Below are 27,299 nucleotides of genomic sequence, written 5' to 3' on the forward strand. Positions count from 1 at the left end.
TTTAGCTCCAAACTTTTTTTTTTTTTTTTAAGATTTTATTTATTTATTCATGAGAGACAGAGAGAGAGAGACAGAGGCAGAGGGAGAAACAGGCTCCCCGCAGAGCGGGGATCCTGATGCGGGACTTGATCCCAGGACCCTGGGATCATGACCTGAGCCAAAGGCAGACGCCCAACCGACTGAGCCACCCAGGCGTCCCTTAGCTCCAAACTTTTAAGTTAAAGGATTTCCTCAAACATTTGGTGGTCTTTGGTTATTCTTTCACATTTGAGTAAGGCTGATTGGAAAAGATGAGTGCATGGAAGAGCTTATTAACTGGTGGGTTTCACTGAAGAGAGGACAGCTTAGCAATCGGACATTTCTTTCATGGTTGCCTAAATGCCATTAGGTCCAAGTCTTACTCTTAGGCCAGTTTTCCTAGAGATGACTGTTTCAGTTTTTTTTTTGCCTGAGGTATGAATATACCTGGCTGCTTTAACTATAGAAGAGTGACAGAGCTGAGTCTCATTTGTTGTTGTTGTTTTAAAGATTTTATTTATTTGTTTGACAGAGAGAGAGAGAGAGCTAGAGAGGGAACACAAGCAGGGGGAGTGGGAGAGGGAGAAGCAGGCTTCCCGCTGTGCAGGGAGCCCGATGTGGGGCTCGATCCCAGGACCCTGGGATCATGACCTGAGCCGAAGACGCTTAACCGACTGAACCACCCAGGCACCCCTTAGAGCCTCATTTGTTGTATATAGGTACTTAAAAGAAATTAAGAACAATTTAAAAAATTGTGATAAAATACACATAAAATTTACCCCTCAAACCATTTTTAAGTGTATGGTTCTGTGGCATTAAGTGCACTTGCTCTGTTGTGCTACCATCTCCAGAACTGTTTTCATCCTACAAAACTGAAACTTCACGCTCATTAAACAGTAACTCCACATTTTTCCCTCACCCTGGCTCCTGACAGCCTCCATTCTACTTTCATTTCTGATTTTGACTACCCTAAGTATCTCAGATACATAGATTCATACAGGATTTTTACTTTTGTGACTGGCTGATTTCACTTAGCATGATGTCCTCAAGGTTCATCCATATTGCAGCATTGTCAGGATTTCCTTTGTTTTTAAGGCTCAGTAGTATTCCATCTTACCTATATACCACATTTTGCTTATCTACTATTCCTGGATGGACACATGGGTTGCTTCTACTTTTTGGATATTGGGAACAATGCTGTTATGAATATGGCTATATAAACGTCTCTTTCAGACCCTGCTTTCCATTCTTTTGTGTATATATCCAGGAATAGAATTGTTGGATCATACGGTCATTCTATTTTTAATTTTTTGTGGACGTATATATATACTTTTGAATAACCTCCCCTTATTGAGCTTTACCCTCCACCACATGTAGTGACTCCGGGTGTGAAGATCCTCCAGTTCACAGCCGCCCGCCTCCCCCACCCTTCCCCATCCATCTTCTGTCTAGGGAATGGACGTGTTTGGGGTAGTCATCTGGCTATGTGGTGTTGAAAAAATAATTTGAGGGCCTGAACAGTCTGCATGTGAACTTTGAACCTAATCCTGGTTTTCCCCACCACAACTCTGCCCCCACCCTTCAGTGTATACCAGTGGTTGCTCCAGATAAATGGGTCAAAAAACCAACCCACTGAAGGTCAATTCATGTAAATGGCCAACTTGCAAATAACTTTTCTTTCAATTCTTTATTTTTAGTTTTCATTTTGTCTTCATAACTGCATTTTAATGCAAATTCAGTTAGACTCTGCTTCAGTTCCCTGTTGCTGCAGCAGAGTCTGAGGGGTTGGATAAAAGGCAAAACCTTGAGGGACATTAGAATATAGAATATTAATTTTTTTAAAGATTTATTTATTTGACAGAGAGAGACACAGCGAGAGAGGGAACACAAGCAGGGGGAGCGGGAGAGGGAGAAGCAGGCTTCCCGCGGAGCAGGGAGCCCGATGTGGGGCTCGATCCCAGGACCCTGAGATCATGACCTGAGCCCAAGGCAGACGCTCAACCGACTGAGCCACCTGGAATATTCATTTTTTATTCCTAGGGGGGTAGCCTGACTCGGATTGAAATCGGAAGTTATTAAATAGCTGTTTGAGCTTTGGGCAAGTCTTTCAGTTTCCTGGGCTGAAAAACACAAAACGGGGATCACAATTATAATTCATAGAGCACGTGTGTGTGTGTGTCTGTGTCTCTGAGTGTGTGGGTGTGTGCGCTCGTGTGTGTGCGTGCGTACGCGCACGCTTTGCCAAGGTAAAGCCAGGGCAAGCGTGATATTAACAGCTCTGAAGTAGTGTGACGTCACCATAGTAACAGCCACCTGCGCGCCTGCGTCAATTTAAAGAGCCGCTGTACTCCCGGAGCCGCTAGCCCCGCCCTCTTCCTCAGATCGCTCCGCCTCCGCTTCCCCGCGGCTTGCCCGCTACGCCCTGCGGAATCCAAGTCACCAATCAGCGTCCACTTTTCCCTTGCAGTCGACGGCGCGTGCCCCGGTTTCAAAAGCTCGGGGGGCGGGCTCCAGGTTCCGCGCACGCGTGGTCGCCTCTCTTTCCCCACGCTGGTTCCGCGTTTCCTCAGTGCCGTCCCTCCGCCTGGCCTGAAGCGTCTCGTGTCTGGGGGCGGTCTGGGCTGTCTCTGCCGCGGCAGCGATGGGCAAAACTGCCGACTCTCGGGGGCCAGGAGGCCGGCCCGACCCGGTGCGGAGCTTCAACCGTTGGAAGAAGAAACACAGCCATAAGCAGAGCCAAAAGAAGCAGTTGAGGAAGCAGCTGAAGAAGCCCGAGTGGCAGGTGGAACGCGAGGCTATCAGCCGCCTCATGCAGAACTACGAGAAGGTGAGGCCGGCGCTGGGGCGGGGGCGCGGGCCGGCGGCGGGGGGCGGCGGGGGCGGCGGGGCCGCGAGTTCCCGCGGCGGTGGAGATCTGTCACTGGGGCCTGGGCGGGGGGCGGGCGAGCCGGCAGTCCGCCGGGCTGGGGATGGGGGTGGGGTGACAGGTGCCGGCGGGGCCCCGCCGAGGCCCCACGGGTGGTCTGCCGGGCGCCGGACCAGGCCCCTGGACCATCCAGGCCGCTCTTCCGCTCGCCACACCGCTCTTGATAAAATAATGGAAACGCAGTGGCGCTTAAGAGCAAGGAGTTAGTAGTGAAACGGGAATACGCGCAGTAGTACTAACGACAGTAGTGATAATAAGGACGCCTGTGTTTTCAGCCACTACCCATGTGCTTTACGTTAATTATGTGACTTGAACTGAGGTATGGGTCGTATTCCCATTTTACAGGTGAGAACATTGAGGCTCCGAGAAGATAAGGAGCTTGTTTTAAGCTCACATGTTAGTAGGTGGTATGGAATTGGAACCTAGACCCCTGTCTTTCCAAGTCCGAGGGCTTTGCTTCTAACCATTACGCCAGATCTGCAGACCTCGACATCATCCGCCTTCCTTCCTGTGCTCATCTCCTCTTCTCTTCTTGGTTCCTCTCCTGTCCTAGAACTGGCATAGGAAGCTGGACTCCTGGTGTGTTTCTGCCATCTGCCATCCTCCGTTGTAGTGGATGTTCCCAGATGGGTAGCCCTGTAGTTATCATTTTGACCTCTTGTCCTGTCCCCCCGCCCCCTCAGCCTCCTGGGCATGGTCAGTACCCCTTCTCCTCGGCCCCCCACAAACCCCTGCTTTTGGCCTTCACCCACCTCATTCAGCCTCTCAGCGATTGCCCCCTTCTGGTACGGTATAATCAAGGATTTAATATATGGGACATTTCTGGAATTATAGTCATCAAGTGTCATGCTTGTATAGCTTTCCTTTAAACGCCTCTTAGGTCAACAGTAAGGTTAGATAGATAACCTTTATTTCTGTTTGGGCTTTTATGTTAAGATAAATGATAATTTGATCCTGGCTTTTGATCACCAGATGAGTGACTTTGCGCAGGTTATTTACTCTGTCTGCTTCCTTTTTCTTATCTTTAAAAGGCATCATAATATCTATTTTATAAGTTGTTGGGAGGCGGTAGTAAGAACGCATGTTAAGCATTCTACGCAGTGCCTGATACATATAAATACATTAGCTGTTACATTGTTTCTACTATTGCTGTATGCACAGCATCTTAAGAAACCATTGTAAACTATTAGATTGCATTTTAGAGTGTTAACTAGACTTGCTTAAGGGATATAGTCTCAGCCTTTCTTTCTTCTCTTGTGTAATAGCAGTGCTTATTCCTGTGGACTGGTGACTCCTTTTTGTATTCTACCCTCAGCCTTCTGAGTTTGTATTCTTTTTTTCTGACTGTGCTGGATGTCTTTACCTGTCAGGATACCTTAAATACACAAGTCCAAAACTGAGCTCATTATCTTTGACTCCCAAATTCACAGTCCTGTGTATTAGTTCCCTCTTGCCACTGTAACAAATTGCCACAAACTCCATGGTTTAAAGTGATAGTTCTGGAAGCCAGAAGTCTGAAATCCATTTCATTGGGCTGGAATCAAGGTGTCATCAAGGCCATGCTCCATCTGGAGGCTCTCGGGGAAAATCCGTTTCTTGCTAGTTCTGGCTTCTGGTGGTTGCATTCCTTGGCTTGTGTCTGCACCACTCCCATTTCTGCCTCCACGGACACATTGCCTTTGGTTCTGTGTCAAATCTACTTCTGCCCTTTTAAAATAAGGATACTTCTGATTGCATTTAGGGCCCACCCAAAATATTGAAGATACTTGCTCATCTCAAGATCTTTGATAATGACCTGGACAAAATCACTTTTGCCATCTGAGATAATATTCACAGTTCTGGAGGTTAGCATATGGATGTATTTGGGGCTGTTATTTGGCCCACCACATGCTAGCCCTACTATCTAAGCAGACTGCTGAGCTAGAAACCTAGGAGTAATCCTAGAGACTTTCCTCTCAGCACATCTTACATCCAGTCACACTGATAATCTTTTCTGCCTCTTAAATTTTTAAAAAGTTACTCCATCCCCCCTGCTGTGCCTTAGTTCAGGCCCCATAAACTCTTGCATGGATTACTATGGTAGCTATTGCTTGTAATAGGGATTAGTAAGCTCTTTCAGTAAAGGACCAGATAAGTACCATGGCTTCAGCTTTGCAGGTCAGGAAGGTGGAACTACTCAACTCTGCCATTGTAACACAGAAGCTGCCGTGGAAATACTTAAACACATGGGTATAGTTGTGTTCCAACAAAACTTCAGTCAGGAAAACTGGTGGCTGGATTTGGCCCTTAGGTCTTATCCCCCTCTGATCTATCTTCTGTATTGCTGGCAGAATGATTCTTTCCAAGATGAAAATCCAGTCATCTTATTCTTGATTAAAACCCTCCCTTGGCTCACAGTTACTTTCAGGAAAATGGTCAGATACTTTCACATATCAACACGTTCTACTCCAGCAGAAGAGTAAGTTATTTGTGGTCAGGCAGACCTGGTTTAAATCTCACACAGTTGGGGTATTGAGTAGCCAAGTTTCTTAATATTCCTAAGTCTCAGTTTCTTTCGTTCAGCAGAGATTACTAACTACCCAGAGTGTTGTAAAGCTCAAAGAGGTAATGCATGTAAAACAAGTGGTGTGTGGTAAGCATACATGCAAGAACAACTTGTAATTTCATGAATTGGCCATGTTCTCGGATGCTGCTACTTTTTTTTTTTTTTTTTTTTTAGAGATTATTCAAATATTTTACTTATCTATTTGAGAGAGAGAGCAGGAGCAGAGGAAGGGGCAGAGGAAGAGGGAGAAGTAGGCTCCTGGTCAAGTGGGGAGCCTGACCTGGGGCTTGATCTCAGGGCCCTTAGATCATGATCTGAGCTGAAGTCAGAGGCTTAGCTAAATGAACCACCCAGTTGCCCCGCTCCCTGATGCTTCTTGTCTTGGTACTTGATGTTTCCACCGCTTGCAGTGAGCTCCCGCATTCTCCCACTCTAGGAACACCTACCAGTCCTTCCAGATTTAAACTTTTCTTCCTGACCTCCCCAAGTGGAGTTAGGGCTGCTGTGTGTAGCGTTCTGTATACACTTTTATTACAACATTATTACCAGGCTGTGATGATTGGCTTCTGTGTTTAGCTGCTTTCTTGACTTTCCCACTAGACCATGAACCCCTGACGGTCAGAAATCTTCAACACCCTCACCTTCGTGCTTCCAGACACTGGTAGCACAGTGCTTGTCCTGGAGGAGGCGCTCAGTGCTTAGATGTTGTTTGGGGCACAAGGACCTTTTCCAGATGGCTTTATTCTGGGTGGTAACATAGGTCAATTCTTTTTGGTCTCTGTTTGAATTACAGTTACTAACACTTATGAAGCTTTTTACATGTTGACTTGCCATATCCTCACAATAGATGACACTATGAGACTGTTTCCATTATATGGGTGAGAAGCTTTAAGGAAGAGCAAGATCAAATAATTTTTGCAAGCTTAAACAGCTAGTAGTGAAAAAGTTCTAACTCAGGTAGTCTAGGTCTGATGCTAGAGTGCCAAATTACTACACTTTACTGCGTTGCACCTCACGAATGTTTAAATTCTAACCTTTTCACTATACTGAAGGAACAAATTTTTCCCGTAAGTATTGTGTTTTATTTCTTTATTTTTAATCTTAGAAATATTAAGATTTTGTCAAGAAAGAAATGCACTTTGAAATCAAATGCCAGGGCCAGCAATACTAGAATACAGTTGTAGCAGATCGTTATTATCTAGGTAACTAAGGTGCAGATCCTCACTGCAGGGTTCCTCAGATGATAGCGTCTATGCATAAAACTATTATTACAGCATGTTTATAATACAAGGATGGTGTTCAGTAGGCTCACTGGTAAAACACTGAACAGTTTGATTCAGAAATATCTGGAACAGTTTGACAAGGTACTTGTTGAGGTCTAGGTCAAAATAGATAGGAAAAAATACATGTCTGTGTCCCTATGGAGGTGGGGGGTTGATACATTTTGATAAATGTTAAAATCTTAAATATGTACAGTGCTGTGGAGTTAGAGGGTGGTGTAATTAGGGGGAAAGAGGTTGAGTTATTCTGTCCCTGCCCTTTCTGGCTAGGTGAATTAGAAAAATGTGTTTCCTCTGGGCATGCTGCCCTGCCTCTTTGTCTTTGCAGCCTCAGGCCTGGCTTGTGGAGCTGAGTGTGAGCTGGATTTCAGCCTCCATATGCCTTTGTGTGGGGCACAGACTGTCCAGCAGTTTGTGGTAGCCATGAGTGGAGCTAGTTCTTGAATGATGTGTTCTCCAGATAGAATAGATTGGCAAGAACATTGTATGTTGAGGGAGCAACACAAGGATATACAAAAAGATGTGATAACACGTGGTGTTCTTTGAGAGGGAGATGCTCTGTGGAGTGTGGTATGTGTTCCTGAACTGGCTTCAGATGAGGTTGCAGAAAAGGGTCAGAGGTGGATTGTCAATGGTTTTGGAGGCTGTAATAGTTAAAATAATGGTCTCCTAAAGATGTCTGCATCCTAACCCTGAGCCTGTGAATAAGTTACATGGCAAAGGGTAATTAAGATTGCTGATTAGCTCACCTTAACATAGGGGGATCTGGATTATCCAGGTGGGCCCAGTGTGATGACCCAAGGGTCCTGAAATGTGGAGGAGAGAGGCAGTGGTGTGGGAATGCTGTGAAGTGAGGGAGACGGGAAGACCATTGCTGGCTGGTTTTGAAGATGGAAGAGGGACGTAAGCCAGTCCAAGGAAGTCTGTGGAAGCTGGAGAAAGCAAGGAAGTGGATTCTCTCCTGTGGTCACCAGAAAGAATTTTAGCTGAGTGAGACCCATTTTGGACTTATGACTTGCGGAGGTAAAGTTAATAAATTGATGTTGGTTTAAGCCACTGTTGGTGGTCATTTGTTGCAGGCCCTGTGGGAATTCATACAGAGGCGATGTTTGGAGACCATCTGGAAGCAGTGGGGGGTCTCTGGGAGCAGTTAGAGAACACAGCCCAGCTGCACAGGCCGTGGAGGCCGTGACCAGGTCGGAGACGCTCTTGCTGTTGTCTAGGTCTTAGGTCTTCCGACGGGCAGGTACCAAGTTGGGATTAAGTGAATTGGAGATTTACTGGGGGGAAGTGTCTGCGCAAGTGAAGGAGAAGGAACAGAAATAGGGAAAGGAGGGAGGACGGAAGGAGGAGTCAGTAGGAAGAGTCTCAGGCTGCGGCACAGTCTAAGAAGGGGTGTCCTGGATCCAAAGCTGCCCTCGAGGGGACTGTGCGGTCCTGCAGGAGTGGGGCAGGAAGGGTCTCCAGTTGTGCTGCCGCTCTGAGTCATCGGGAGCAGCCCGGGAAGCATGGTGCTGTCGGTGGTGGCTCTGGAGGATCCACTCATCAACTACCGCTCGTCCTTCAACTGTGCTCCCTGCAGCCCGAGATCTGGGTGGTTTATTTCTAGGGCCACCACGTAGGGGGTGTGTGTTGGGGGTTCTGACGGAGAGTTGGGATTGAAGCTTGTTGAGAAACGTTGAGCTCTTTGTTTCAGTTCAGCACCTGTGGTTACTGTCGCTGAGAGACTCCATCTCTGCACCTGGGGTTCATTTAGACTGTCTTTGATAGTCGTCAGCTAGTGCTGTTTGGGAACCCTGTGCTCTAATCCACGTTTCCCCCTTTAATCAGAATTTGGCGTCGTTTGAGGCAGATTGCTTTTCTTGTCATGATTGCAGGAGGTGGAGCATTCGAGGACGTTCTTCTATTTTCTTCTCCTGCTTTGAGGCTGTGAAAGCATTTTTCACTTTTGTGAGAAATGAGAGTTGTGAGAAGAGTGTTGGAAGAAGTCCTGGGGGTGGTGAGTGGTACCCACCCTGTTCTCCCCTCTGCCCGTCCAGCTTTCCCACCAGTGCTGCGAAGTCCCGGACAAGTATTATTGCTGAAACATCTGTTCTCTTGAGTTTAGAAGAGTGACGCAGATTTCAGAGGGAGTGTGAGCACTGGAAGACAGGAGTGATTTGTTTTTAAGAAAAGAAAGGGCCGAAGGGGAGCTAGAGTGTTACTTTGTAGGAACATAGCGACTTCTGTGAGTTCTAAATATTCCTTGGAATGTAACTGAGAGTCTTCTGGAACAGGGTTGGCAACCTTTTTCTGTAACAGGCCAGATAGTCAGTATTAGGCTTTGTGGGCCATGTGATCTCTGTCATAACCACAGAGACACTATGTAAATGAGAGGCTGTAGCTGTGCTCCAGGAAAACTGTTTGCAAGGACAGACAGCTGGTTGGATTGGGCCGTGGTTTGCTGACTCCAGTTCTAGTTCATCGGTGGCGTAAAAATTTCCTTCTGTTTCTTTGACTTCTTTCTAAGAATATGTTGTGTAGCTCTACGTTGTAATGGCCGGCAGAGTGCTGGAATAGTTCCATTCTTCCAGACTTTCTGTTAGGAGGTCAGCCGGCTAGACAGAGATGTGCAGTATTTCCTTGGAGGAGCCCCCTTTGCCCGTGCCGTGTCTCTGATGGAGGCTGACCAGTGTGTCGCTCATCTGGCTCGTCCTGCAAGCCTTCTCTTCTTTGTGAAAACAGCTTTTTAGCTGATGATATCGCAAGTGCATGGGTGGACTGCCTCTAATTTTGATGTTGTGTTTGGGAGATTTACCTGATGGGACACAATATTCTCATGAATTTTTCTCTTACGTGATTATTCCTCTTCACTCTTCTCTGGAATGATTTGTAGGGATTAAGGCAATGTGTTAATATTCGTGTTTTCAGCATGTGAGGACAGAGAATAACCCTATCTGGGCTACATTAAGGATCTTGGGAAAGATGATATGTAGACTGTAAAATGAAATAAAGCTGTCATCCCTTTACTGCCTGGAGTGTAATTTAAATAAATGAACCTTACAAATGCAACTTTTCCCTTTTGTGAGTCATGAATAATTTGGCAGCATATTCCCAGATCTGAACAGGAGTTCCTGCTTTCAGCATCTGTAATAAAATAATTTTCCTGAGTAGCTGAAATGAAATTCAGAAAATTGGGTTTATGCTAATGAAGAACATCAGTAATGAACATTTAGATAATGTAAAGTTAAAGGGCAAAATGTTACTTACTGTGGCTTCAGAGCATGACTGAGACATTTCTTCTGGTTATTGTTAATGCCCTCTTCTTCACTGTACCCCTAAATGAGGAGTTGTCAGGTTGGATTTGGCATGCCACTGATTGATGGTTAAAACTTGAAAAGATTCGTGCTAACAAGATACATTTCTCCAGTTAACTTCAATCTGTTCTCCAAAGTGTGTAAATAGAAGTATTCTCGTTGTGTTCTGTGGCTTATAGTCATTTTGCCCCTTATTTCTTAATATTCCTCGAAGGATGGACTGAAGGTAGAGTTTCTTCCTAAAATTGATGTGGTGATGATTTACTGTGTTCTCAGAGGTGAAGGAGGGTTGTGGTGGTGGTGGTTTGTGTGTGTTTTGAATGAATGAGGTTTTTTTTTTTTTTTTAGGCAATTTAAATTGTTACAAGCTTATATTTTTGATTCATGACAGCTTCCTTAAGGCATATTTCTTTCTAGAAGGAATGATGGTTTTTAATTAGAAGTGATGGTAGTACCAAGGACTAGCCAGGCAGCACAATGTAAACGAAAAATGGCCTTGTTGTAAAACAGATGAATTATACGGTACATTATTTTTTCTTAGCTGACACAGTCTCCTTTTTCTTTTTTCAGATAAATGTAAATGAAGTTACAAGATTTTCAGATTTCCCTTTGTCTAAAAAAACATTGAAAGGTAGGCATATGGTGATTTTGGGACGTGTTGTTGGGTTTCTTGATGTTTTTTATAAATGGAAAAAGATTTAGAGCATTTAACTTGAAAGATATTACTTTGACAAATAATTTTGATATCTTGAACCTCTAACACCAAGAAACAATATTAATTCATTCGAGTATTACCGATTTGTCGTTCTCACCCTTTCTGAACTAAAAAACAGTACTGAAAAAACAAGATGCCAGGGCCTCTCAGTAATTAAAATAAAATCTAATTATGTTAGTTAAAATGAATAAGACAACAAAAGTGACATCTTTTATATTAATGTGTTAGGGCCACCAGAACAAAATCTCAGACTGGGAGGTGGGGGCTTAAACAACAGAAATTCTGGAGGCTACAGGTCCAAAGATGGAGATGCTCTCAGGGTTAGTTTCCTCCGAGAGCCGTCCTGGAAGGCTCTTTTCTGGGACTCTCTCCTTGGCTTACGGATGACCGCTCTCTTGCTGCATCTCATGTGGTTGTCCCACTGTGTAGTCATACTGTTGGTGTCTCTTTTTGTGTCCAAATTTCCCCTTATAAGGACACCAGTGACATCAGATCAGGGCTCATTTGAACTTAACCACCACTTCAGAGGCTCTTTCTGAATACTGTCACGTTCTAAGGTACTGGGTGTTAGGGCTTCAGTGTACGAGTTTTAGGGGGCACAGTTCAGCCCGTACTCCTGTTTTACGGGGATTTTCTAAAGTGTCACTCTCTTCCCCTCCGCCCTGGCAGGTTTGCAAGAAGCCCAGTACCGTTTGGTAACTGAGATACAGAAGCAGACCATTGGATTGGCTTTGCAAGGTAAAGATGTTCTTGGAGCTGCCAAGACAGGATCTGGCAAGACTTTGGCTTTCCTTGTTCCAGTAAGTAATTTTTTTATATTGGGTCAGGTCCTCTATTACATGCTTTTAAAACATTCTATGCCTAGGTAGAAATCATGATGTAGAGAGTTGTTTCCTGTTGGATTTCTTTGGCTAGATTGCAAACTGTGTCAGACGGGGGCCCCAACTGTTCTGTTCTCCACCATATTTCCTCCGTCCTAACACAGTGCCTTGCACGTGGCGGGCACGTAGTAACTTCTTGAATGAGTGAATTACTGTGCCTCGACAAGCCTTTGCATTCCTGAAGCATGTGGGTCTTCCAGGCGGCAGGTGAGAATGGTTCCGCCCTGTTGTAGGACCGCTGGGGCAGGCTGGGGAGGCTGTTTATGCACTCATGCTTGCAAACCTGCCAGTTGCATTTATACTTGCCACTTGTTTAGGATAAAGCTGAAATATGCTTACTTTAAGGAGATTGGGTGATTCACTGAGAATTTTCCAGGACATTGGTAGCTGTGATTTTTGAGCAGTAAAACAATAGAGCCTCTTAGGAAGGTACTTACATCTCAGTTACGCAGTTGGTCTCATAATTTAATTCCTCAAAATAATTGGCTTAGAAAAATCACATTTGAGTTTTTGTTCCAAGTACTGCAAAACCATTTTTCCCTTAAATCCAATTTTTCAAAATGATGTTTCTCTACAACTAGAAAGTTCAGTCACTGTATAATTACAGTAACTACACAGATGAAAGTTTAATGTGGTTTCTGTTCAGAAAATGGTGACAGATATTTTTCCGAAATCTGTTTTAGTAGTTTGAGGGCTGCACGTACCTCTCACGGATGGCCGGTCTCCTGCCAGGGCTCTGGCGGCAGCTGACCTGCTGTGAGGTTTATGTTTCCTTCCCTCTATGACTTGAGGGATCTGGTGGCTAGAAGAAAAAGAAAAAAACAAAGCAAAGAGTTGTTCTTTCTGATTGGATGACACTTGTGACTGGTATGTCCTCTGCTTGGAAGGTGCCTTTGATTTGGAGGAGCAGGGTCGGTTCAGGAATCAAAATGCTGCCTTCTGAAAGACTTACTAAACACAAATTTGCTGTCTTTTTTGAGGTGCTGGAAGCCTTATATCGTCTACAGTGGACCTCAACAGATGGGCTGGGGGTTCTGATTATATCACCTACGAGAGAACTGGCCTATCAGACCTTTGAGGTTCTCCGAAAAGTAGGAAAGAATCATGACTTTTCGGCTGGTCTCATCATTGGTGGAAAGGTTTGTCCTTTTGTCTTGTCCTTCTTTTTTCTATAACTTATATTGGAGCACTGTGGCAGTTGACAGGAAAGAGGTGGAGATTTCATTTAAACAGGTAGGCTGGCATCCTGGTGGGGTCACTGTCATCTAGGGTTCTGATTATCAATTCTGAAGGTCCAGAAAGTCAATTTTTGTGAGGGTATCTGAATTGATCAGGTTCTCTGAGATTAATGTACTCTAAACAGCCTGTAAATCTGTTTGTTAATTTACTTGGGAAAGGTACCATTTGAGTATTTGGACTAGTTTCTTTTAAGAAAATATCTAAGAGGTTGAATAATTCAGAACATTGCTGGCTCAGCAGCAGAAGAAAGCAAGACTGTTTTGTTTTGTTTTTAAAGATTTTATTTATTAGAGAGAGAGAGAGAAACAGCATGAGAGGGGAGAGGGTCAGAGGGAGAAGCAGGCTCCCGCTGAGCTGGGAGCCCGATGTGGGACTCGATCCCAGGACTCCAGGATCATGACCTGAGCCAAAGGCAGTCGCTTAACCGGCTGAGCTACCCAGGTGCCCCAGAAGACAGTGTTTAAAAAAATTTTTTTTTAAACTTTATTATTTTTATTTTTAAAGATTTTATTTATTTATTTGAGAGAGAGAGAGAGCATGAGAAGGGGGAGGGTCAGAGGGAGAAGCAGGGTCCCCGCCGAGCAGGGAGCCCGATGCCGGACGCGATCCCAGGACTCCAGGATCATGACCTGAGCCAAAGGCAGTTGCTTAACCAACTGAGCCCCCCAGGCGCCCTAAACTTTATTTTTTTAACTGAAGTATAGTTAGCACATAATTACATTAGTTTCAGGTGTACAACATACTGATTCAACAAGTCTGTATGTTTTCGTGTGCTCACAAGTGTAGCTACCATCTGTCACCATATGATGCTATCACAGTACCGCTGATCTGTCCCCTGTGCTGTGCCTTTCATCCCTGTGACAGTCATTCCATAACTGGAAGCTTGTATCTCCCACTGCCTTTCACCCATTTTGCCTATCCCTCTCCGCTCTGGCAATCATCAGTTTGTTTTCTGTATTTATGGGTCTCTTTCTGCTTTTTGTTGTTGTTGTTGTTTTGTTTTTTTTTTTAGATTCCACATGTAAGTGAAATTATATGGTATTTGTCTTTTTCTGACTTACTTCCCTTAAGCATAATATTCTCTAGGTCTGCGCATGTTGTTGCAGGTGGCAAGATCTCGTTCTTTTTTATGGCTGAATAATGTTCCTTTATATAAATATACCACATCTTTTTTATCCACTCATCTATTGATGGACACTTGGGTTGCTCCCGTATCTAGGCTGTTGTACGTAATGCTACAGTGAACATAGGGCTGTATATATCTCTTCAAATTCGTGTTATTTTCTTTGGATAAATACCCAGAACTGGAATTGTTGGATCGTATGGTAGTTCCATTTTTAATTTCTTTGAGGAACCTCCATCCTGTTTTCCACAGTGGTTGCATCAATTCACATTCCCACCCACAGAGCAGCTGGGTTCTCTTTTCTCCACATCCTCGCGCCAACACTTACTTCTTTTTGGTATCAGCCAGTCTGGCAGGTGTGAGGTGATAGCTCATGGTGGTTTTGATTTGGATTTCTCTGATGGTTGGTGCCATGGAGCATCTTTTCATATGCCTGTTTGCCTTTGGGAAACTGTATGTCTTTGGGAACTGTATGTCTTTGGGAAAATATCCAAGTCCTAAGCCCACTTTTTAATTGGGTTGTTTCGTTTTTTTGGTGTTGAGTTGTAGAAGTTCTTTATATATATAATGTATATATGACATATATTGTATATAAATAGGATATTATAGGATATTATATATCATGATATATGAAGGATATTAACCCCTTGTCAGATATGTCATTTGCAGATATCTTTTTCCATTTAGTAGGTTGCCTTTTCATTTTCTTGATGGTTTCCTTTATTGTACAAAAACTTTTTACTTTGATGAAGTCCTAATAGCTTGTTTTTGCTTTTGTTTCCCTTGCCTGAGGAGACATATCAAGAGGAATGTTGCTAAGGCCAAGAGATCACTGCCTAGGTTTTCTTCTAAGAATTTTATGCTTTCAGATCTTATGTTCAAATCTTTAATCCATTTCGAGTTTATTTTTGTATGTTGTATAAGATAGTGGTCCAGTTTGACTTTTTTGCATGTATCTGTCCAGTTTTCTTAACACCATGAATAGAAGAGACTGTCTTTTCTCCATTGTATATTCTTTTCTCTTTTGTCATAGATTAATTAATATATGTGTGGGTTTATTTCTGGGCTCTGTATTCCATTACATTGATCTATGTGTCCATTTCATGCCAGTACCATACTGTTTTGGTTATGATAGCTTTGTAATACAGTTTGAAATCTGGGATTGTGGTACTTCCAGCTTTGTTCTTCTTTCTCAAGATTGCTTTGGTTATTTGGGGTCTTTGTGGTTTCATGCAAATTTTAGAATTCTTTGTTCTATTTCTGTGAAAATGCCATTGTTATTTCAGTGGGGATTGCATTGAATCTGTAGATTGCTTTGTGTAGTATGGACATTTTATTTTATTTTATTTTATTTTATTTTTTTATTTTTAGTATGGACATTTTAACAATATATTTGCTATCTGTGAGCTCGAGACATCTTTCCATTTCTGTAGTCTTCAGTTTCTTTCATGAGTGTCTTAAAGTTTTCAGAGTATGGGTACTTTTAAAATTTTTTTATCTTTTTGTTAATTCTTAGGTATTTTGTTATTTTTTGGTGCATTTGTAAATGGGACTGTTTTCTTAATTTCTTTCTAATTGCTTGTTATTAGTATATGGAAACAAATGATTTCTATATGTTAATTTTGTATCTGTGACTTTACTGAATTCATGTATTAGTTCTCATACTTTTTTGGTTGAGTCTTCAGGGTTTTTTATATATAGTATCCTGTATCAGCAGATAGTGAGAGTTTTACTTCTTCCTTTTCTATTTGGATGCCTTTTATTTCTTTTTCTTGCCTAATTTCTCTGGCTAGGAAAAGCTTTTAGTTTTTTACCATTGAGTATGATGTTAGTTTTGAGTTTGTCATATGTGGCCTTTATTATATTGAGGTATGTTCCTTCCATACCCACTTTGTTGAGAATTTTTATCATGAATGGATGTTGAATTTGGTCATATACTTTTTCTTTTCTTTTTTTTTTTTTTAAGATTTTATTTATTTATTTGACAGAGAGAGACACAGTGAGAGAGGGAGCACAAGCAGGGGGAGCGGAAGAGGGAGAAGCAGGCTCCCCATGGAGCAGGGAGCCGGATGCGGGGCTTGATCCCAGGACCCTGGGATCATGACCTGAGCCAAAGGCAGACGCTTAACGGAGCCACCCAGGCGCCCTGGTCAATATACTTTTTCTGCATCTATTGAGATCATATGATTTTAATCCTTCGTTTTATTAACGTGGTATATATCATGTTGATTTGCAGATGTTGAACTGTTCTTGCATCTGTGGAATAAATCCCACTTGATTGTGGTGTATCATTCTTGTAATGTATTGTTGGATCTGGTTTGCTAATATATTTTTTATCATTTTATTTTTTTCATCATAATAAGTGTACTCTAATCTCCACCCTCTATTTCCCGCATCTCTCCACCCACCTCCCCTCTCGTAACCATCAGTTCTCTATAGTTAAGAGTCTGTTTCTTGGTTTGCCTCTCTTTCTCTTGTTTTCCTTTGCTCATTTGTTTTGTTTCTTAAATTCCACATATGAGTGACACCATAAAGTATTTGCCTTTCTCTGACTTATTTCACTTAGCATAGTATACTCTAGCTCCATCCATGTCATTGCAAATGGCAAGATTTCATTCTTTTTTATGGCTGAGTAATATTCCATTGTTTATATATACACCATCTCTTTATACATTCATCAGTTGATGGACACTTGGGCTGTTTCCATAATTTGGCTTTTGTAGATAATGCTGCCATTGAGGGTGCATGTATCCTTTTGAATTAGTGTTTTTGTATTCTTTGGGTAAATACCTACTGGTGTGATTGCTGGATCCTAGGGTAGTTCTATTTTTAACTTTTTTTTTTTTAAGGGCTCTTTAGACAAAGATGTCTAGTATTTTTTTTAAAGATTTTATTTATTTATATATTTGAGAGAGAGAGAGTGTGAGTGCATGCACAAGCTGGGGGAGGGGTGGGGGGAGGGGGAGGGACAGGCAGACTCTGTGCTGAGCACAGAGCCCTATGTGGGGCTCAATCTCATGACCCTGAGATCATGACCTGAGCTGAAATCAAGAGTGCAGCACTTAACCAACTGAGCCATCCAGGCACCCCTATTTTTAACTTTTTGAGGAACCTCCATACTGTTTTCCAGAATGGCTGTACCAGCTTGCATTCCAACCAGTAGTGCAAAAGTGTTCACCTTTCTCCACATTCTCGTCAGCACCTGTTGTTTCTTGTGTTGTTGATTTGAGCCATTCTGACTGATGTGAGGCCATATCTCATTGTGGTTTTGATTTACATTTCCTTGGTGATGAGTGATGTTGAGCCTCTTTTCATGTGTCTGTTGGCCATCCATATGTCTTCTTTGGGAAAATGATAGTCTTCTGCCCATTTTTTATTTGGATTTTTTGTGTATTGAGTTGAATCAGTTCTTTATATATTTTGGGTACTAACCCTTGTCGGATATGTCATTTGCAAATATCGTCTCCCATTATGTAGGTTTCTTTTAGTTTTGTTGATTTGTTTCCTTTGCTGTGCAGAAACTTTTTATTTTGATATAGTCCCAGTAGTTTATTTTTGGTTTTATATTTCCCTTGTCTCAGACATATCTAGAAAAATGGTGCTGTGGCTGATGTCAGAGATTATGTCTGTGCTCTCTTTAAGAATTTTTATGGTTTCAGGTCTCAACATTTAGGTCTCTAATCCATTTTGAGTTTATTTTTGTGTGTGGTATAACAAAGTGCTCTAGTTTAATTCTTTTGATGTGGTTGCCTAGTTTTCCCAATATTACTTCTTGGAGAGGCTGACTTTTTCCCATTGGATAGTCTTTCCTACTTTGTCAAATATTAGTTGACCATATAGTTGTGGGTTGATTTCTGGGTATTATTCCTTTGACCTGTGTGTCTGTTTTTATGCCAGTATCATACTGTTTTAATCACTACCACTTTGTAGTGTAACTTGAAATCTGGAATTGTGATACCTTCAGTTTTGTTTTTCTTTTTTAAGATTGCTTTGGCTTTTCAAGGTCTTTTTGGTTCCATACAAATTTTAAGATTATTTTTTCCAGTTCGGTGAAAAATGCTGTTGGTATTTTGATAGGAATTGTATTAGGTCTGGGTTTGCTAATATTTTGTTGAGGATTTTTGCATCTGTGTTTATCAGAGATAGTGGTTAATATTTTTTTTTTTTTTTTTTTTTTTTTGTGGTGTTATTGTCTGGTTTTGGTATCTGGGTAATGCTTGTCCTGTGAAATGAGTATGGGAGTGTTGCTTCCTGTTCTATTTTTGGGAGCAGTTTGAGGAAGATAGATACTAACTCTTCTTTAAATGTTAGAACTCACCTGTGAAACTGCCTGGTCCTGGACTTTTGTTTTTTGGGAGTGTTAAAATGATTGTTTCAATTTCATTACTTGTAATCAGTCTTTTCGGATTGTCTATTTCTTTGTGATTCAGTCTTGGAAGGTTGTGTTTCTAGGAATTTATCGTTACCTAGATTTTTCAGCTTGTTGTAATATAATTCTAGTTGTCACTTATAATTCTTTGTATTGGGGCGCCTGGGTGGCTCAGTCGTTAAGCGTCTGCCTTCCGCTCAGGTCATGATCCCAGGGTTCTGGGATCGAGCCCCGCATTGGGCTCCCTGCTTGGCGGGAAGCCTGCTTCTCCCTCTCCCACACCCCTTGCTTGTGTTCCTGCTCTCGCTGTCTCTCTGTCAAATAAATAAATAAAATCTTAAAAAAAAAAAAATAATTCTTTGTATTTCTGTGGTGTGGGTTATAACTTCATTTGTGATTTTTTTGGGGGAGATTTTCTCTTTTTTTTCTTGATGAGTATGGTTAGCAGTTTATCAGTTTTTAAAATGTCTTTTCACAGAACCAGCTTTCATTCTATTGATATTTTCTATTTTTTTTTTTAAGATTTTATTTATTTGAGAGAGAGTGAGAGGATGAATGGGGGGCAGAGGGAGAAGGATAAGCCAACTCCCTGCTGAGTGGGGAGCCCGACACAGGGCTTGATCCCAGGACCCTGAGATCATGACCTGAGCCAAAGTCAGACGCTTAACCTACTGAGCCACCCAGGCGCCCCTTCTATTGTTTTTTGAGACTCTATTTCATTTATTTCCCCTCTGATCTTTATGTTCTTCCTCCTAATAACTTTGGGCTTTATCTGTTCTTTTTCTGGTTCCTGTCAGTGTAAAGTTATTGTTTATTTTGTGATTTTTCTTATTTTTTGAGTTAGGCCTGTATCACTATGATGGTTGATATGATTTGAATCTTTAATTTGAGACTGTTTTGTGGCCTAACATGTGATCTCTCTTAGAGAATGTTCTATTTACACTTGAAAAGTATGTGTATTCTGCACTTTTTAGATGAAATGTTTTGTATATCCCTGTTAAGTTCATGTGGTCTAATGTACTGTTTAAGTCCAATGTTTCCTCACTGATTTTCTGTCCAGATGATCTATCCGTTGATGGAGGTGGGGTATTAAAGTCCCCTACTGTTAGTGTATTGCTGTCAATTTCTCCCTTTATGTCTGTTAATATTTTTTGTGTTTACGTGCTTCTATGTTTGGTGCATAAATATTTACGAATGTTATGTCCTCTTTTTGGAATGATCCCTTTATCATTATGTAATACCCTTTTTTGTCTTTTGTTATAGTCATTGTTTTAAAGTCAGTTTTGTCTGATACTCCAGCTTTCTGGAGTAGAAGATGGTTGTGAGGAGTGTTGATTGTAGCTCATGGTGGAACTTGCTACGCAACATCTGCTCTTCCTGCTAGTATATCTGGAATGCTTGTTTGTGCTAGAGTCTCTTCTAGACTGCAGATACTTGAATTCTTGAATTTATGTGCAAACATACACAAAGAAAGAGTAGCATCACAAACCCTCACATACCTGTCACCCATCTTTAATGACTAACGTTCTGTGGTTCTGGTTTCAAGGAGACAACTTCTAGAATGTGGAGAGCTCATGGTGTCAGAGAGCCTCCCCAGTGCTCTGGGTTCTGACTTAGATAATGGCAGTGTTTCCAGTGTAAGTCGGTTCTGGCAGATGCAAAGGCAAGTGAAGACTTGGAGCATTTATAGGAAATTTATCTTGGCCTCAGAATCCTGGCTATAATTAAGAATCCTCATGTAGTCTGAGCTCTTTAGGTCTTCACTTAGGACTTTTATTTGCCCAGAAATTTGGATGTGCTGCAGAAATAGAAGGGGAAATCATGTCTCTTTGTAGCATATCTACATTGTCATGATGAAATGACACATGCAGATGGCTCTTATAGTTTTGATACACAGGCTGCTCAGTGATGTGTCTGTGTAATCAAAAGAAACAACTGTTTTCAGGATCTGAAACATGAAGCTGAGAGGATCAATAACATAAATATACTTGTTTGCACTCCGGGTCGGCTTCTTCAACATATGGATGAAACAATATGTTTTCATGCTACCAATCTCCAAATGTTAGGTGAGTCTAATGAATTTCTAATGAAATAACCTGAGATTTAGGAGAGAGACCTCATAAATTTTAATGATAGAAATTTTTAATCTTAATATTTATTCAATAAAATATCTGAGAAATAACCTGAAACAATTTTTTGGCATAGGGGTTCTGAACCCAGAGAGTACAACTAGACATTTTTTTTAAAATTTTAAACAAAATGGTCAGAAGAATATAAGTAGTTGTATATGAAATTAGACACTTCAGTATTTGACATTGTTAAGAATTGATCTTTTAAGCTATATCCACTTTTGGTGATATTACCTAATGTGGTGTTTTTTTTTTTTTTAAACAACTGTTTTGTAATAATTCTAGATTTATAATTGCAGTGATAGTATAGGGAGTTCCTTTATACCCCTCCCCCAGCTTCCCCTAGGGTAACACCTTACACAACTGTAGTACTTTTATCAAAATGAAGATTAACATTGGTCCATTATATAAATTCCAGACCTTTTTTGGATTTCACCAGTTTTTCCACTAATGCCCTTTTTTTCTCTTCTAGGATCCAGTCCAGGATACTAGATTAGATTTAGCTTAATGTATATTTTAAATGTTGTAGTTCACTGTGAATTTTCTCTTTTTAGTTCTTGATGAAGCAGATAGAATCTTGGATATGGGCTTTGCTGATACCGTGAATGCTATTATTGAAAATCTTCCCAAGAAACGGCAGACTTTACTTTTCTCAGCTACACAAACCAAGTCTGTAAAGGACCTTGCACGCCTGAGTTTGAAAAACCCTGAGTATGTGTGGGTTCATGAAAAAGCAAAATACAGGTATGTACTATTTGAAGCTGTATTTGATTTAATCAAAACAATCAATGTTCTTTTTAGTATAAGAATTCAACATTTTAAATTAATACTATTTTTTAGGAAAATAGACATCATTTTATGTGTTAGGAGATATGGGAAGCATAGTAAAATATGTTAGTTAAAATTATTTAAATATTTGATGCACCTTTAAATGTGGGAATACTCTAGTGCAGTCTTTTTCACAATGTGGTCTGGGGAACAAATACCCTTCCATAAGATGTTAACAGGTATTTATTAATAACTACCCCAGCATAAACTGAGGGGCAGTGGGTTTGTGTGGCTGTGTGGGAAGTGGGTTGGGGGAAATGGGTTTTAAAGAGTATTTTGATACAACAAGCGGAAGTTTGTGTATGTATGTTTGGTATGAATCATTGTAGATTGTGGACATACTTGACTTGCAGAAATATTTTCTGGTGGACATAAGTAGAATCTGTGTTGAAGATCTCTATATGGATTCAACCCTACCATTATTTCTGTCTTAACTTCTGTTTCTTCCTATGAAATGTTAGTCTAAAAAGAAATAGATTGGGGAAAATGATGGGTTATCCTCTTGGAAAGTTTTTAAATACTGAGGATATGGGCCTTGAGGCCCACATTAACTTTGTTCAGCTACTAGATGTCTAGGATTAAAGAAGGTCTTAGAGGAGGCCAGACTCCATGCCTCTAGGTGATTTTTTTTTTTTTAAGATTTTATTTATTTATTTGACATAGAGATACAAAGCGAGAGGAGGAAACAAGCAGGGGGAGTGGGAGAGGGAGAAGTAGGCTTCCCGCTGAGCAGGGAGCCTGATGTGGGGCTCGACCCCAGGACCCTGGGATCATGACCTGAGCCGAAGGCAGACGCTTAATGACTGAGCCACCCAGGTGCCCTGCTTCTAGGTGATCTTAATGGATGAACTTTGAGGAGTCTGAGTACTGGTACCTTTGGTTATCAAGAACTCAGGAATGGCATAGGAAGAGATTCTTGAGGTAGTTTCCTCCTTAGCTTAATGTGGTGGAGACAGTGGTCCTTGTTTGTAAGGTTGTATTGAGATAGCTATTGAAATTCTTGGTACAATTAATAATCTAAAGATTGTCTGGGTCTTTAGATTTTCTTCTTTGTTCTTTTTGCTGTTTGCTTTCTGCCTGTTTTCAAGATTCTCTAGTGTTTTTACCAGGCACGAATTTTTCAATCACTAGATAGTCTCTAAAACTGTGCATAATTTAAGGTAATTGTATATAGTATCCCTGTTTCCAATTTCTGTAGATAACAATGGGTTATTATTTATAGATCAGAGTTAGGAAAAACTGAATGCAAATACTGTATTTCATAAATGGTTTTTTAAAAGATTTTATTTATTTGAGAGAGAGAGAGAGGAGGAGAGAGGGCCTGCACATGAGTGGGGAGAGGGGTAGAGGGAGAGAATCTCAAGCAGACTCTGTGCTGTGTGTGGTGTGTCTTGCAGGGCTCGATCTCATGACCCTGAGATCCTTGAGATCATGACCTGAGCCGAAACTAAGAATCAGACACTTAACCGACTGAGCCACCTAGGCGCCCCCATAAATGATTGTTGAAATGCAGTTCCATCACTTATAAAAGATGGGGCTTTCAGAAACCATGTCTTCAGTGACATAATTGACAATGGTGGCCTGTATGGTAATGACCGTGGCTCTCTCTAATCTCCGGTTCACCAGAGTGCTACAAAAAGCAGATGCTGTTGTGAATTTTGTCTCATGTCATTATTGGAGTTTCTTCTCCAGCCATTAATTCGGTTAATACACCATGGGAAAATCATAATCAAGAATATTTTTAAGACATTATAGAATATCTGCTTTCAAATCATGAAGGACCAGAAAAGTAATTTAAAAGTTAGGTCTTTCTGAAGTTGTGTATCAGAGTATACTTAGAAAAAGTATAGCAGTATGTTTTCTTTATATTGCTATTGTAGTGAAATGGTGCTTCTAATGAATTTTTTTTTTTGAGAAAAAATTGTGTTTGGATCATTGTAACTTGCTGTGTTTTACAGTGAATATAAGTTGAATTCTTTGGTGAACTATGAACCATTTCAAATTTGAGGTGGATATTCTGAGCTTATGTTATTAGGTACATACAAATTTAATATTACATTTCCTATTAGCATCATTAATCATAATGAAATGTTGCTCTTTATCTGTACTAATACTTTTTGCCTTGAAGTCTAGTTTGATATTAGTCTCCCTATAGCAGCTTTTTTTTTGGTTGATGTTTGCATGGTGAATCCTCTGTTCATTTACGCTTTACATTATATACGCCCTTATATTTTAGATTTGACTTTGTAAGCAACATATGGTTCTGTTACCAGGTATGATAATTGCTTTGCAACTAGAGGACTTAGTTCATTGATCTATAACTTACCATATTATTTAAGTCTCTACCCCCTTCCATTGTGCCTTCATTGTGAAGTATATTATTTTCATACATTTTAAACTCCATAAGCTGTTATTACTTTTTGAAACATCAGTATTTATTTAGATTTATCCAAATAGTTATTCTTTATGATATTTTTATTTCTTGTGCTCAAAAGAATTTCCTTTTATTTTTAGTTCAGGTTTACTAGTGGAAAAATTCTGTTTTGACTTTTCTGAGAACCTTTTTATTCTTTATTTTTGAAGGGTATCTTTGCATGTTTATTTTTCAAAGATACCTTTCTATTGTTCTAATTTCTGTTATATCAAAGTTAGCTGACAGTTTTCTTGTTCCTTTGAAGATATTGTGTATTGTTTAAGATTTTCTTATCTTTGATTCTTAGTGAAATCGTGAGTGATTTTTTTTTTTTTTGGTGGCAGGTAGATGTTGTAAGGACAGATGACCTTGATCTGGGCTACCCTGGCTTTCAGACTCTGGGGCTGTTCTGTTTCTGTTCTGTGTTTGTTCTGCTTGAGTCCTGGCTGGGGTATTGCTCTTCCGGAGGTCTCAGCTGAAAGGTGTGGGTATTTAGCAGAGCCCTTCCATCCTGGCAGGCTCTGAACTTCATAGCCTTGAGATTGCCAGAATCTCTGCTCAGCTCTGAGCTTCCCAGTTGTTGCTTTTTGCTTGTTTTCATTTTGCTGTGTGTGTGTGTTTAGTTTAGTTTAGGAGTTGTCACACTTCTCATGGGAAAATTGTATGAAGAATTTAAGATTCAGTGTTTTGTGGCTCCTTCTATCTAGGATCTTGGACTACCGTATTTAGGCCTAAGGTTGCTACTCAGCTCTACTCTATTTTGCAAATCAGCAGATGCTTTGAGGGAAAAGTGGAAATTAATATGGGGCTTGCCTCAGGGCTTGTCTGTTTTCTTTTTCAGTACTTCAAGTACTAGCTGCCTTGGTTGCTGTCTGATGCCTTCTGTTTTTTGTTTTATATTTAATCCAGCCTTTAGAGTTAGTGCTATAGGCCACCAAAGTATTAATCTGATACAAACAACCCCTTCATGGCAGGAATGATAGCTTTTTAGTCTTAAAGTTTTAGCAGCCAGTGGTGATTATTTCCTAGATCCATTATTTCGTTAGGATTTGCAAAATTGTGATAATCTGATTCTATTTCTAATTTCTAAAAAGTTTTCTTTCACAGTATATGTATGTGTATGAGAAATTTGTTGGAAAGGCATACTGCTGTTAATATTTTTCTTTTCTTTCTTTTTTTATTTTTTTGGTGGGGTCTGGATTTCAAAGCTAACCAATGTGGCATATTTTTAACGTTTTTCCTTCTCTTATTTCCATAAGCACCCCTGCCACTTTGGAACAGAACTACATAGTTTGTGAGCTGCACCAAAAAATAAGTGTGTTATATTCCTTTTTGAGAAGCCACCTGAAGAAGAAAAGTATTGTATTTTTCTCCAGTTGTAAAGAGGTACTAAATGATTAAGTAATTCATGTTGAATCATCCCTTTTAAAATAGCAGATTTCAGTTAGATAAATAGCACTTTCTTCTGTTCTAATAAATACAGTGCTAGATGTGGTGAGGAATATGATAAATAGGCGTGGTATCCCTCAGTGAATACTGGTAGAACAAACCATTGAATGGCTAGACTAACCACAGGTCTTTATAATCTGACACTTACCCTTCATGAATCCTGAACTGAATATGCCATTTATTTCCATGCTTTGATGTCCTTGATCATGATGATCTCTGGAATGCCCTCCCTGCGTTCCTTTACACTAAGGCTGAGGGAGTGTTGAATGTCCTTTAAGGCTAAGCTCAAATGTTACATCGGAAGGTCCTTCTGTGATACTCCGGATCCCCTTGTTAGAATTAGCGATTTCCCCCATCCTCCTATAGTGTATATGTCTTTAGTTGAATTAACACACTTGTTTAACACTAGCCATTTGCTGTGAATAAAGGATTCAGTGATAAATAAGAAAACTTAGTCTCTTCCCTTAAAGAGAAGGGGCCTTGAGTGATTTTTATGTCACTTTCCTCTCTATATTTCAGATTACCTGAGGATATATAGTTGTTGGCATATAGTAGGTAGATTCTAGATTTATAGCTTTTTGAATACTTAACATGGTAAGTATGCGAGTAAGTTTCCCTCCAGCTTATGGGAAAGATAAGTAGTGGTCTGTCTGTTGTACTCTGTCCTTTTTCTGTCTTTACTGTTTTTAGGAAACCTCTTCATTTCCATGGCTTTAAATGCCATCTATGTTCTAACACCTGCCACATCGACATCTCAAGCCCTGACCACTCTCCTGAACCCCAGATTTGTGTATCCACTTGAATACTAGAGATTTCCAGTTGCGTGTCTTGAGGGCATCTCAAATTTAAAATAAGAAACGCAATTTAAGATTTCATATCCTGAAGATCTACTGCCTCCCATCTCTTCCCCATCTCAAATGACTGAATCCTTAATTGTTGCCTGTCTTCATCTCATTGTCAATATATTGATAACTCTCATTAGCTCTACCACCTCTCACCACACCTCATGCTATAACTGAATCTAAGCCATGCTTAACTTTCTCTTACTCGTGGCTGGTCTCTTCATTCCCACACTTTCTTTCCTATAGTTATTGCACATTCTAGCCAGAATGATCTTGGGAAGTCATCCACCTCAGCGAGTTTTTTCAAAAGCAAGAATTCAAGGTCAGTTTTGATTCAGGAGATGCAAACTGCAGAAAGTTTTCATGGACTCAGTTCATACTTCCTAGGTTTGCATATGCACTTTTTTTTGAGCTTGGTTTGCCTGAAAGTGTATCTGTCATCTGCAGGGTCACCTCTCCCCTCTCCCCTTTTCATGGTAGCCCTTTTAAAACCACAAAAGAAAGGCATGAATCCATCCATCTGTAATCTTACTGGTGCATTGTCTCAGGACCTGAGAATCTTCCTGGCACCAGGGGCATTGCTCTTCAGAAAGTGAATGGCTCTAAGGACAGGTAACAGGTGTTTGGCAGTTCAGTTGGCTTACCATTCTTTTAACACAGTTTGTAGGGAGACTTAATGGACTTATTAGCTGATGGATTACTAGAAGTTTTATTTATCATCATTTTGAAATATAGGAGTTCAGAGAGTTAAGGTTATTTCCAGTACATTTTCTTTTTTTTAAACTTATTTTTTAAATTCCAGTATAATTTTACATATAGTATTATATTGGTTTCAGGTGTGTAATAGGTGGTTCAGTAATTCTGTACATTATTCAGTGCTCACCATGATAAGTGTACTTAATCCCTTTCACCTGCTTCACCCACCTTCCCTCTGGCAACCACTAGTTCTCTGTATTTAAAGCGTCTGTTTTTTTGTTTGTTTTTGCCTTTGTTCACTTGTTTTCTTAAATTCCACATGTGAGTGAAATCATTTGGTATTTGTCTTTCTCTGACTTATTTCACTTAGCATTATATCTTCTAGATCCATGTTATTACAAATGGTAAGGTTTCATTCTTTTTTATGGCTGAGTAATATTCCATTATATATGTATCACCTGTTCTTTATCCATTCATCTCTGCATGGACACTGTTGGCTTCCCGTCTTGGCTGTTGTAAACAATGCTGCAGTAAACATAGGGGTGCATAT

At 40.7% G+C, this 27,299-nt stretch overlaps 1 protein-coding gene across 3 annotated transcripts in view; it reads left to right on the forward strand.

Annotated features, from left to right (window-relative positions):
* Nucleotides 1-2,550: 2,550 nt before the first annotated feature.
* The window catches only part of DDX10 (DEAD-box helicase 10), a 266,086-nt gene continuing 241,337 nt past the window's right edge, over nt 2,551-27,299 (forward strand). For 2 of the 3 annotated variants that reach the window (XM_032427925.1, XM_032427928.1), the window contains exons 1-7: nt 2,551-2,845; nt 10,636-10,696; nt 11,450-11,580; nt 12,642-12,800; nt 20,338-20,458; nt 21,076-21,265; nt 25,022-25,148. In XM_032427925.1, coding sequence (XP_032283816.1) covers nt 2,660-2,845; nt 10,636-10,696; nt 11,450-11,580; nt 12,642-12,800; nt 20,338-20,458; nt 21,076-21,265; nt 25,022-25,148 — 975 coding nt within the window. In that variant the 5' untranslated portion in view covers nt 2,551-2,659. Of the gene's footprint in view, nt 2,846-8,201; nt 8,769-10,635; nt 10,697-11,449; nt 11,581-12,641; nt 12,801-20,337; nt 20,459-21,075; nt 21,266-25,021; nt 25,149-27,299 lie in introns of those variants that run through there. The other variant, XM_032427927.1, reaches the window with a different exon arrangement.

Source organism: Phoca vitulina, unplaced genomic scaffold (genome assembly GCF_004348235.1).
Source record: "Phoca vitulina isolate PV1807 unplaced genomic scaffold, GSC_HSeal_1.0 scaffold38, whole genome shotgun sequence".
Lineage (NCBI taxonomy): Eukaryota > Metazoa > Chordata > Mammalia > Carnivora > Phocidae > Phoca > Phoca vitulina.